Consider the following 12575-nt stretch of genomic DNA (forward strand, 5'->3'; position numbering starts at 1 on the left):
TCTTCGGGCACCTCAGGTACATCTGGCAACGGTGATGCCACACAAGTGAATGCTGGTTTGGGTGGAGGTTCAAGGGATAGTAATGTAGTAAGGCAAGAGGGGTCGCAGGTTCCAGTCGCCCCTTCGGCCGTGACAACACCTGGTAGGAGTTATGCCAGTGTCGCTGCTGGAGGGGGGCCCTCCTTGTCTCTGGACTCTAGGGCAACAGCGCCTCCTGAGGCCTTTGCAGAAGGGGGAGAGTTCAATTACAGTTGAAGAAAGAGAGGTGGATCTATCTCTCTGGATAGAAAGACATGGCTAAGGGCCCTTCTGAGAGCAAAGGGGGTAGACCCCTACTTTGGTCCCTACTGACACCCGGGCAGGACGTAGCTCGTAAGAATGTGGTCTGTCTTTGTTGGAGGGGCAATGATGCATGTCCCCCAAGGTGGAAGGTAGTGGAGCTTCTACTGAAGATGGGCTTTAGGGTGGTTGACATCTTTGCCCTCATCTATCTCTACGGCATGTCTGAGTTTGACATCAGTTTTGTTCACTCGGAGGGTCTAGAATTATGAACTGGTGAAAAGTGAGCCTGGCTGGCAAAACTTTGCCATCCAGGTGGTGTCTCGCCAAAACGAGATCAAGAAGATGAGTTTTGACCCATAATGAGTCACTTTCTTGCTTTGACATTATGACATGGCTCATTCGTTACGGTGAGGTGATGGAGATACCCAAGAAGAACAGGGATGGGCATGGCATATGGTCTGGGGCCTGGATGTTTATGGTCAAGCTGAAGCATTTCAGGAAACTCAGTGACTCACATACCATCAGTAGCCTTTCTCAGCAGGAATCGTATCCTGGCCTTTTACCAGGGGCAGCCGCAGTTAGCTTTGCCACAAGTGTGGCGACCCTTCACACTTGAGCGCCGCTTATAAGATCTTGAAGTACACTCTCTGTGGGGGTCTGTGTCATCTAGCTGCCTCCTGTGCGGAGATTAGGTGTAACCTGTGTGGTGACCTCGGTCACCCATTTAGTCGCTGTCCGCGCTCCTTCGCCAATGCAGTCTCAGCCCCTACGGATGGGGGCCATCATGTTGCCTCTGGGGGAAGGGGACCAGCAGAGGTGGGGGAGCTCAGTAGCCTGGCAAGAACCGGCAAAAGACACCTGCTGAGCAGAGGCATCAGGAGAAATGCCGATGGAGCAGGGAGCTGACAGACGCCCACGTGGCAGGTGGGTCAATGGTGGCCCCTGTTCCAGAAGCGAAACTCGCGGCTGAGGCTTTGAGGGACAGCGAGTTAGATGAAGAGCACAGGAGGATCCAGAGGGAGGAGGATGAGATTCCTCCCACTTTGAAAGTGTGGATGAGAAAGGCAAGAGGTGGTTAGAGCAAAGTCGTAAGCTAGTTGCCACGAGGAGGAAACGAAAGAGGAGGAATTCAAGATCTTCTCCCACCCCAGGCCAAGTACTGAAAGGAAAAGCCTGCTCGCCTTCAGTTGGACTCTCCAATAGGTTCCGAGCCCTTCAAGACATCTCTTCCTCCTCCTCTGCGTGGGTAGCGAAGGGCAAGGTTCCTAGGGCAAAGAAAGGGTTAACAGGAGGCGCTGGGTCTTCTCCTCGTGGAGGAATAGTTCCTTCCGGGGGGGCGGCTACTCCAGGACCTGGAGGCAAAGATGTTGGGGTCGGGGGATCCCCTGCTATGGACACATCTGTGTCCAAGAAAAGAAGCCAGGGGCTTTCCTCTGACCTTGAGGAAGTGGCTATGAGGATGAAAGCCATCTAATTTAATCACTCATGATGGTGGTAACAACTCCGCTGACGCTAGCATCAATTAACGTTGCTAGCATTAAGTAAGATAGATTTGCGGCCTTTGATTTTCTTGGCCATGTTGAAGCCGACATTTTACTTTTGCAGGAGACCAGGCTGTCTGATTTGGTAGACTTGCATAAAGCAAAAAGGGAGTGGAGGTCGGGTCCTTCTTACTTTTCTCTTGCGGCTGAGCCGTATAACGGAGCGGTGGTCCTTATTACCGCAGTGGTTGAATGCCGACAAGTTATTGAATAAGAAATGGGAAGGTGCCTGATCTTAGATGTCCTCATGAAGGGACAAGAATTAAGACTGGTCAACATCTATGGTCCCCAGTCAAAAAAAGGACAGGAAGAGTCTCTTCATGAGGATAAAGCCCTACCTTTTTACCAGCTGCCAAGTTGTCTTTGGAGGTGACTTTAATACAGTCACAAGAGCCCATGATAGGGGGGGCTGTGGAGACAGGCGGTTGGCATTTGACAGCGCCACACTTAATAGCGTAGCCGATTCACCTTTTAAGCGCTGCAGAATAAGTTTGCACTATACAAATAAAGATTATTATTATTAATATTATTATAGAGGTATGAGTAGGTCTAGAGTATACAGGGGTTTTTTTTGAAAGAGGAAGCCATCTCTTCACCAGTGTCTGTTGTTGAGGTGGAATTCTCCGACCACTGTCTAATATCGTTTTCTCTGAATGTTACAGAGACCCCCCCCCCCCCCCGAATGGGCAGAGGTTTGTGGAGACTGAATTCGTCACTTCTGGAGGAAGCAGAGATAAGACGGTCCTTTTGAGGATTTTCTGCAGAGCCAAGTACCATTACTGGATCTCTGTAGCAGTAAGTCAGAGTGATGGGAGATGTTCCAGAGGAGGGTGGCGAGGTTCTTCCTAGAGCTCTCCAACCTCAGATGCCTGGACGGGTACCGCCTGTATCAGGGCCTGAGGAGGAAACTTGAACATCTTGTTTTGACTGGAGACAGCCATGAGGAGATCTCCAGAATGAAATCTTTGCTCAAGAAGTGCCAGTACGATGGACACGCATCCTTGGTTTTTGAGAGGGATTTTGGGAAGTACCGCTTTCCCGATCCTTACAGAAACTGTAGGATGTCAGTGAACAATAAAGTGGTCACTGGACTGATTGACAGTACGGGGTCCCTGAATCGATCCAGATTAGGGATTCTGGAGGTCGTCAGATCCTACTACTCGCAACTCTTGGGAAATATATAATGGGAGTCGGGATGGACCGGGCGGTGCTGGAGGCCACTGAGGGCAGTGGCATACGCTGATGATGTCACGCTCTTTGTGTTCGAGAGAGAGGAGGCTGGGTTTATGGTGTTGGAGGTGGATTGCTACTTGGAGGCATCCGGGTCTATGGTCAACTGGGATAAGTGAGTTTCTGGTTACAAGGGGGGATCCTGTGTTTGAAGATTGAGAAGATTATTCAGTGGAAGGGTTGGTCTTTGACCCTTCGGGAAAGAGTTAGCCTGATCAAAACATACCTGTTCCCTTTGTTCAACTTCCTGGGCAGGATATGCATTTTGCCAGAACCCGGGTCTACAACCTGTTCTTCCTACTGTTGTGGGGGAATAGGTTGAACCTAATAAGGAGAGATGTTATGTACTGCACGAGGAGACTAGGGGGGTTATCTATGGTCAACCCTGTGGTGTTTCTTGTAGACACCTTTTTTAAGATCAACATAGGAAATCTCTGGCAAGAGAGGGCTCTTCCGTGGGTCTACTCCTGCCGGGGATGGTTTCAGCCCTTCTTCCAGGAATGGGAGACAGGAGGGCGAGTGAAGGACCTTCGCACACAGCACGGATATCTCCTGGTTTGTCCTACCTTGGCTCTGATGATACGCCAGTTGGGTTTGGGGATGTGGGAGATCAGAACTCTGTTGATGAGGCTCCTCGATGAAAGAGATCTGTTGACCTATTTCCAGAAGCCCCTGGCACTCAAGGACTGCCCAAGTTGGGACCTGGAGGGAGGACTACGTTTACTAAATTTAACACGGGTCCCCTTGAAGTTTTGGGACTTGGCTTGGTGCTGCTTTCACGTGAGACTGTATGTAAGGGGTTACTTGAGAAGCAGGCCTCTGATTGATAGGGGTTGCCCCCTGTCAGGAGTGCAGCGAAGTGCTGGAAAGCATGGAGCATTTCCTGCTTCAGTGCCCCTTTAATACAGAGGTATACCAACGAGTAGGGGTCTCATAGGCTGGCCTCAGCTGACACACCTCTCCTATGCGGAGTGGGCTTATGGACCATTCAGAGGTCTTGGTGGCAGGGACCGCTGCACTTTATTTCTAGTTAGCCTAGTGGTCAGGTTCCACATCTGGAGTGCACAGTGCTTAATCTCAATGGAGCTGAAAGTCCTCCCCGTGGATACGGTATGTAGGAACATCTTGGGTGACCTGGTGAAGGTACGTTCTTTGGAGTATGAGAGGCTGGGCACATGTAAGGCTTTTTTTCCTATGGAGAGGGCTTGTTTTTCATTAGGGACAGTCTTTTCTTAAATTTCTAGGGTCCGAATTGGGAGAGAGGAGGGATAGGATAGGGAGACAGGAGGAATAGGGCAGGGACAGTTTCTATGAAGGGTAAGATTGAGGGGCAGACTAACGACAGTCTAGGACAAATTAGGGAAAGTATAGGGAAACCTTTTTTTAAATTCAAGGGATAGGACATTGTCATGTCTGTGCCCGGCTTATCACCTCCAATCCTGGGGTGTGGGGTTGGCTGTGAGTGCACCATGAAGCCTTTTGTTTTGATTTGGGCAAAATGGAATGAAGTACGGCTGTCGGTGAGTTGACTTTAGGCTTTCTGGTTTTGTGAATAGTGTATGATATATATGTTGGTTTATTGGAGTTTATTGCATTGTTTTAATATGTATATATTCACGTTTTGGGTGGTAGGTAGATTGGGTGGGGAGTTGGGGGGAGTGGGATTCATGGCTTGAGCCATAACCTGGCACATCCCGAACATTGAACTCTGGGCACAGATTATTGGAGTGGGCATGGCCCCCAGGCTGCGGCGGGCACAGTCTGGTATTATAAAAAACAAAACCCTGGTGTGGCTTGGCATGTCCTGAACTAAACTCTGGACGCGAACTTGAGGAGCAGGCTTGGCCATTGAGCAGCACTTGGGGACCCAATAAAAAAAAAAAATTCATATATACTGTATTTTCAGTTAGTTTTTTCTGCCAGTTGGCTTGGTCCTTCTGTTTTGTATTTGGTTATTTATGCTGCTATTTAGGTTATTAATACTGATATTTAGGTTATTGCTTAAATCTTATTTGTACGGGTATAGTACGGTATGGCTGAACCTGTAGTTGTAGTTTCCATAGTTTTATGTTTTTAGGTATATTGTTGTATATTGTGTCCATATGTTGAGTGTGTGTGGGAGTGTACGGAGGGGAGGAAGCCCGGATATGGATATTCATTTTGTTTTTGGATCATGGACTGTGGGTGAAGGGCCTTATATTGCTTTATATGGTTATATTGTTATTCTTCTTGTTACAGTTTGGCTTTATTGTTATGTTTTCTACCAGCAGAATAGCGAGTGCAGCTCTGGAGTATAATACAAGATCAGTACAGGATAAGTCATTTTAATTTTAAAAACCTTTTCTAATTTCTATTATATCCAGTGAATTGGTGTTCACAGGTGACCATACTGTATAATGTGACTCTATACACTGTCATGTACTTAGGTCAGTAGTTTGGGGGTCTTATGTCACATAGTAAGCCTGAGCAGTGAGGCTGTCCTGTAGAGGGCACAGTATAATTTACCAGTAGGTGTTGCATGCGGACTGTTGTGTACACAGGTGCTATATATAAAGGGGAGTTGGGCTCTGTACACACAGCACTGCAGATCCTCGTGCACAAAGCCTTTACCAGCACATTGAAAAGCTCTTTTGTGTTGTGTAATACAATCTTAATGTGTCGTTCAATGAGAACTTCCATCATAAAGGATCCCAACTAGTCTGTGCCAGCCGGAGAGAGGGACATCCCTGCCCCCACCCAGCACCTGGCAGTCCGGTGAGGGGGGTCCCCAGGAGGATACATGACATGGGAAGGACGGCCCTCACCTGCTACCTGCATGGTATACACAATACAGAAGGTGAACTCCACCCTGACAAATCACCACCGATTAATACACCGTGAAAGAGACGCTGTGCCATCAAAGGCCCTTTTACACGTAATGATTTAACGTTTGAAAAACAAAATCACTGAATCTTTCCAATTTGAATTGTTCAGTGTGAACGCGTCCAATGATGGAACGATAAAAGAGAATTTGTTCGCTTATCGTTTCTTTCATGAGGTATAATAATCTCTGTTAGCCCGTTGGGTTTAAATACCGATCGTTCAGTCATTCTCATTCACTGGTACAGCGAATGGGAATGAACGATTTGCGAGCGAACGATGTATCTGCCTGTATAAACAGGCTACATGAGCGAACTCTTACATTATTCTCTTGTGCAAACGATAAATCGCTGGGTGTTAAAGCCCCCTGAGACGATGGGCGACATGTCATGGAAAGGGATTCCCAGGATAACACCCAACAGGTCGTTCCACGGCCAATCTGCTTGTGAAGGGACTCGATCATTAAGTAGTGATTACCGGCTGAAGGCGTTTCTGATCCACCAGATTACCGCTTAATATTATGGCTGCAGTAAGATGCCAAGAAAATAGGGAAATCAATAAATTCAAGCCCATCCAGACAACATTTAGCTGTAATCTAAAACTTTCCAAATATAACAGAACAGTTAGCCGTTATCACATATCCAGGACAAGAGCGCCCCCTGGAGACAAAAGGCATAGCTGTAGTCTACCAGCGCAGAGAAGCATACATTCGACTTTTATGACTACCGACACTGGGGGCACAGAGCAAATACACACAGGGGGACAGGATAATGACACGCTGACACTTGGGGGACAGGATAATGACACGCTGACACTTGGGGGACAGGATAATGACACGCTGATACTTGGGGGACAGGATAACGACACGCTGATACTTGGGGGACAGGATAATGACACCCTGATACTTGGGGGACAGGATAATGACACGCTGATACTTGGGGGACAGGATAATGACAGACTGATACTTGGGGGATAGGATAATGACACGCTGATATTTGGGGGACAGGATAATGACACGCTGACACTTGGGGGATAGGATTATGACAGGCTGATACTTGGGGGACAGGATAATGACACGCTGATACTTGGGGGACAGGATAATGACAGACTGATACTTGGGGGATAGGATAATGACACGCTGATATTTGGGGGACAGGATAATGACACGCTGACACTTGGGGGATAGGATTATGACAGGCTGATACTTGGGGGACAGGATAATGACACGCTGACATTTGGGGGACGGGATAATGACACACTGATACTTGGGGGACAGGATAATGACACACAGATACTTGGGGGACAGGATAATGACAGGCTGATACTTGGGGGACAGGATAATGACAGGCTGATACTTGGGGGACAGGATAATGACAGTCTGATACTTGGGGGACAGGATAATGACACGCTGATACTTGGGGGACAGGATAATGACACGCTGATACTTGGGGGACAGGATAATGACACGCTGACACTTGGGGGACAGGATAATGAAACCCTGATGCTTGGGGGACAGGATAATGAAACCCTGATACTTGGGGGACAGGATAATGAAACCCTGATACTTGGGGGACAGGATAATGACACGCTGATACTTGGGGGACAGGATAATGACACGCTGATACTTGGGGGACAGGATAATGACACGCTGATACTTGGGGGACAGGATAATGACACACTGATACTTGGGGGACAGGATAATGACACACTGATACTTGGGGGACAGGATAATGACACACTGATACTTGGGGGACAGGATAATGACACACTGATACTTGGGGGGGCAGGATAATGATACGCTGATACTTGGGGGACAGGATAATGACACGCTGATACTTGGGGGACAGGATAATGACACGCTGATACTTGGGGGACAGGATAATGACACGCTGATGCTTGGGGGACAGGATAATGACACGCTGATACTTGGGGGACAGGATAATGACAGGCTGATACTTGGGGGACAGGATAATGACACACTGATACTTGGGGGACAGGATAATGACACACTGATACTTGGGGGACAGGATAATGACACACTGATACTTGGGGGACAGGATAATGACACACTGATACTTGGGGGACAGGATAATGACACACTGATACTTGGGGGACAGGATAATGACACACTGATACTTGAGGGACAGGATAATGACACACTGATACTTGGGGGACAGGATAATGACACACTGATACTTGGGGGGGGCAGGATAATGATACGCTGATACTTGGGGGACAGGATAATGACAGGCTGATACTTGGGGGACAGGATAATGACAGGCTGATACTTGGGGGACAGGATAATGACAGGCTGATACTTGGGGGACAGGATAATGACACCTTGATACTTGGGGGACAGGATAATGACACGCTGATACTTGGGGGACAGGATAATGACACGCTGATACTTGGGGGACAGGATAATGACACGCTGATACTTGGGGGACAGGATAATGTTTGTTTAGGGAATGCGGTATGCCTCCCTGAAGAGGTGTGTTTTTAGAGCACGCCTGAAGTTTTTCAGTCCTGGATTGCTCGGGTAGCCTTTGGTAGTGCGTTCCAGAGGACCGGTGCTGCTCTGGAGAAGTCTTGGAGGCTGGAGTGAGAAGTTTAAATTAGAGGGGTGCTCAGTCTGGTTTCGTTAGCAGGGCGGAGAGCTGGGTGATGGATTGAGATGAGGGAGGCGATATAGGGGGGCGCTGCACTGTGGAGGGCTTTGTGGATGAAGGTAGAGAGTTTAAATTGAATTCTGTATTTAACGGTCAGCCAGTGCAGTGACCGGCACAGGGCAGAGGCGTCCGAGTAGCGTCTGGACAGGAAGATGAGCCTGGCTGCCGCATTCATGGAAGTTATATCAGTACTGGAGCATTATAAGGAGGAGTGGCTGAGATCAGTCACATTTATGATGTCTCTGGAGGTTATATCAGTACTGGAGCATTATGAGAGGAATGGGTGATATCACGTATATTATGTTTATGAAGGTTATATTAGTACTGAAGAATTATAAGAGGAGCGTCTGATATCAGTCATATATATGTTGCCTCTAGAGATTATCAGTACTGGAGCAGCGACTGTTATCAAATACAGTAAACCCTTGAGTAGCATTGCTCTTAAGTAAAGCTATTTTCAACTTAAGTCGATGTGTCAGGGCAGCGGCGGTCCCTCAAATAAAGTTGCATTCCTCAGATAAGGACGCCGATCGCTCCATGACCCTGGGCACCGCTCAGTGAGCCTGCGCGCAGCTGATGCCGGTCACTTCCTGCTTCTCCTGTATCAGCGCGCGCCTACTCCTCCCCCTCTCCACAGTGCACAGTGTCGGCTGAACGTTGCTGTGTCTGCCTGCCTCCTGACACAGTACAGCAGCTGAATCCCCAAAGTGCCGACTGAACGCTGCCTGCCTCCTGAATCCCCACTGTACTGCAAAATGTAAGTACTGTACAGGTGAGTACAGTAAAGAAACGTTTGCAAATAAAGATAACACAGTGATACATACTGCTATAATACTGTACAGTACTACGGTATGCAAAATGTCCAAAAACCTGTTAAATGTTAAAGGAGATGTCCCGCGCCGAAACGGGTTTTTTTTTTTTTAAACCCCCCCCCCCCCCGTTCGGCGCGAGACAACCCCGATGCAGGGGTTAAAAAAACCACCCGCACAGCGCTTACCTGAATCCCGGCGGTCCGGCGTCTTCATACTCACCTGCTGAAGATGGCCGCCGGGATCCTCTGTCTTCGTGGACCGCAGCTCTTCTGTGCGGTCCACTGCCGATTCCAGCCTCCTGATTGGCTGGAATCGGCACGTGACGGGGCGGAGCTACACGGAGCCGCTCTCTGGCACGAGCGGCTCCATAGAAGACTGCTGAAGACCCGGACTGCGCAAGCGCGGCTAATTTGGCCATCGGAGGCCAAAAATTAGTCGGCTCCATGGAGACAAGAACGCTAGCAACGGAGCAGGTAAGTATAAAACTTTTTATAACTTCTGTATGGCTCATAATTAATGCACAATGTATATTACAAAGTGCATTAATATGGCCATACAGAAGTGTATAGACCCACTTGCTGCCTCGGGACATCTCCTTTAATTTATTTTTTACAGTTATGTTTTATATTCATTCAGTATTGTTACTGTTATTGCTTTTGGTATTAAAGACCAGAGTTATTCTCTATTAAATGGGGTTTGGTGTGTTTTTTGGAACTTCTAGAACCAATTAATTGGATTTACATTAATTCATATGGAAATAATGTCCTCAACTAACATTGATTTCTACTAAAGTCCATTGCTTCCGGACAGATTAATGACGTTAGTTGAGGTTCTACTTTATATGATGTCTCAGCAGGTTATAAGAGAAGCAGTTGATATCACATATATGATGTCTCTGGAGGTTATAAGAGAAGCGGCTGATATCACATATATGACGTCTCTGGAGGTTATATCAGTACTGGAGTGTTATAAGGAGGAGTGGCTGGTATCAGTCACATATATGATGTCTCTGGAGGTTATATCACTGCTGGAGAGTTTTAAGAGAAGAGGCTGATATCAGTCACACATATGAGGTCTCTGGAGATTATATTAGTACTACTGTGTTATAAGAGAAGCTGCTGAAATCACATATATGAGGTCTCTGGAGGTTATATCAGTACTGACGCGTTATAAGAGAAGTGGCTCAATGGCACTAGGTGATATATGAGTGCTGATAAAATTGCTGCTAACAGGGAATAGGTTGCATTCAGCACAAACAGAAGATATACTGCAGGTATGCAGTCCCGTTAAGGACAGTACATTTTCCTGTCATTGTGAGGTTGATGCCCCACCGATGCCAACTAGTCTTTAATGACTCCTCGCTGTGGTCTGTACCAACCCCTGTGCAATATACCATCCCTGCCTCTTCACCCTGTATTGTCTTCCCATCTGTACTCATTGTGCACTGACCACAAGATAGCCACTTCTCCTTTATCTGGAGTCAGAGTGGTGGCGCCCCTGCAGTACTCACCGCTGCTCCCTGTACCTGGAGTCAGAGTGGTGGCGCCCCTGCAGTACTCACCGCTGCTCCCTGTACCTGGAGTCAGAGTGGCAGCACCCCTGGTTGTGTCCCGCCCCCTGGTGTACTCACAGCTGTTCTGTATACCTGGAATCGGTGCCCCTTGTTGTGCCCCTGCGCACTGGTGTACCCATAGCTGCACTGTATACCTGGAGTCGGTGCCCCTGGCTGTGCCTCTGCCCCTGGTGTTCTCACAGCTGCTCTGTATACCTGGAGTCAATGCCCCTGGTTGTGCCCCTGGGCACTGGTGTACCCACAGCTGCGCAGTATACCTGGAGTCGGTGCCCCTGGCTGTGCCTCTGCCCCTGGTGTTCTCACAGTTGCTCTGTATACCTGGAGTCGGTGCCATGGAGTACTCACCGCTGACGTTGTGTATGTCTGTTTTGTGAATAAGGTCAGCCACTTCCTCCCAGCAGCCATGCCCTCCTCAGTAGTTCTCCCTGGCATACGGGCAGTGGTGGCACATGCCAGCTGCACACTAACTCAGAGACTCGCATTTAACAAAAGCAAAAACCTTCCTGGGAGGACTTAACCATTTCCTGGCTGAGACTGGGGTGGGGGTGAGGGGGGGCAGGGTGTATACAGACACCTGCGGCATAATACAATGACACACTTGTGGAATCCTGGTCCCTCCCAGAAGTCACTGCTCTGTGGCTATTGGAGGGTTAATATCTCTACCAGGCCCCCCACTAGCAGGGGGAGGTGACACTAAGGGGGTCTTTACATCCTGGCCCTCATATAGGAATCCCCTTTTTTGACCTCCACTTGGTCAGGACAAGTAACATAGAAACATGCAAAGTGGTGGGATGACCAGGAGTGGCGCTGTTGGGACCGTGCTGTAAAGACAGGTACGGTAGGTGTGAACTGTCGAAGCACAACTATTTTGAGCCTGTGACAATCGCTCGGAGGGACACCTTTCTATATGCTAATTGTTGGGATGGGCTGAGTTATACAACATGTCGCTGCTTAACCTCTTATGTCCTAGATTTCTAGATTAGACTTTATTTGGACTTTAAATGTCATTGACATTTCCTAATTTCTAGTCTCCAGTTTCTTTGCTCTAACAATGTAAAGGGGCGCCATCAGGCTCAGAAACAGAGGTGGAACCCTGTAGAGAGTTGCTTGAGAATCCCTGCAGGGTTCTAGAACACAAGGTGCTGAATAACATTATTACATAGGCATCTAGAACACTGACCATATGGGGTTCAAGAGTGTCGACACACTGATGCTCTCTGCTCCAGAACAGGTGGACGTAGATTCCAGGATATGTCACCTAGAGTCAGAATTATGGAACTATAGGACATTGACAATTATGCTGTAGAGCAGCGCCACACGGGGTTCTAGAGCAGCGCCACACGGGGTTCTAGAGCAGCGCCACACGGGGTTTTAGAGCAGCGCCACACGGGGTTCTAGAACACCTACGCACTAATGTATTCTGTTGCAGTGCAGGTGCAGGGTGGCATTTAAACCCAAGGACAGCAGGTCCCCCAGGCTCATAACTCTGTACCATAAGATATAGCCAATGAGGCAATGAGGCGTATGTATTATGTAGCTTGTGCCGGATTTGTGACTTATTGAATTTTTACACCAGTTTCCTTGACTTTTTAAGCGTGTGGGGCCTAGG

At 48.2% G+C, this 12575-nt stretch overlaps 1 protein-coding gene across 2 annotated transcripts in view; it reads right to left on the reverse strand.

The window, feature by feature from the left end:
• ANKRD35 (ankyrin repeat domain 35) overlaps positions 1–11475 on the reverse strand; it is a 71763-nt gene extending 60288 nt beyond the window's left edge. For both annotated transcript variants that reach the window (XM_066608723.1, XM_066608722.1), the window contains exon 1: positions 11312–11475. In XM_066608723.1, the coding sequence (XP_066464820.1) occupies positions 11312–11398 (87 nt within the window). In that variant the 5' untranslated portion in view covers positions 11399–11475. The remainder of the gene's footprint in view (positions 1–11311) is intronic.
• Between the last annotated feature and the right edge of the window lie 1100 nt (positions 11476–12575).

Source organism: Eleutherodactylus coqui, chromosome 6, assembly GCF_035609145.1.
Source record: "Eleutherodactylus coqui strain aEleCoq1 chromosome 6, aEleCoq1.hap1, whole genome shotgun sequence".
NCBI classification, from domain to species: domain Eukaryota; kingdom Metazoa; phylum Chordata; class Amphibia; order Anura; family Eleutherodactylidae; genus Eleutherodactylus; species Eleutherodactylus coqui.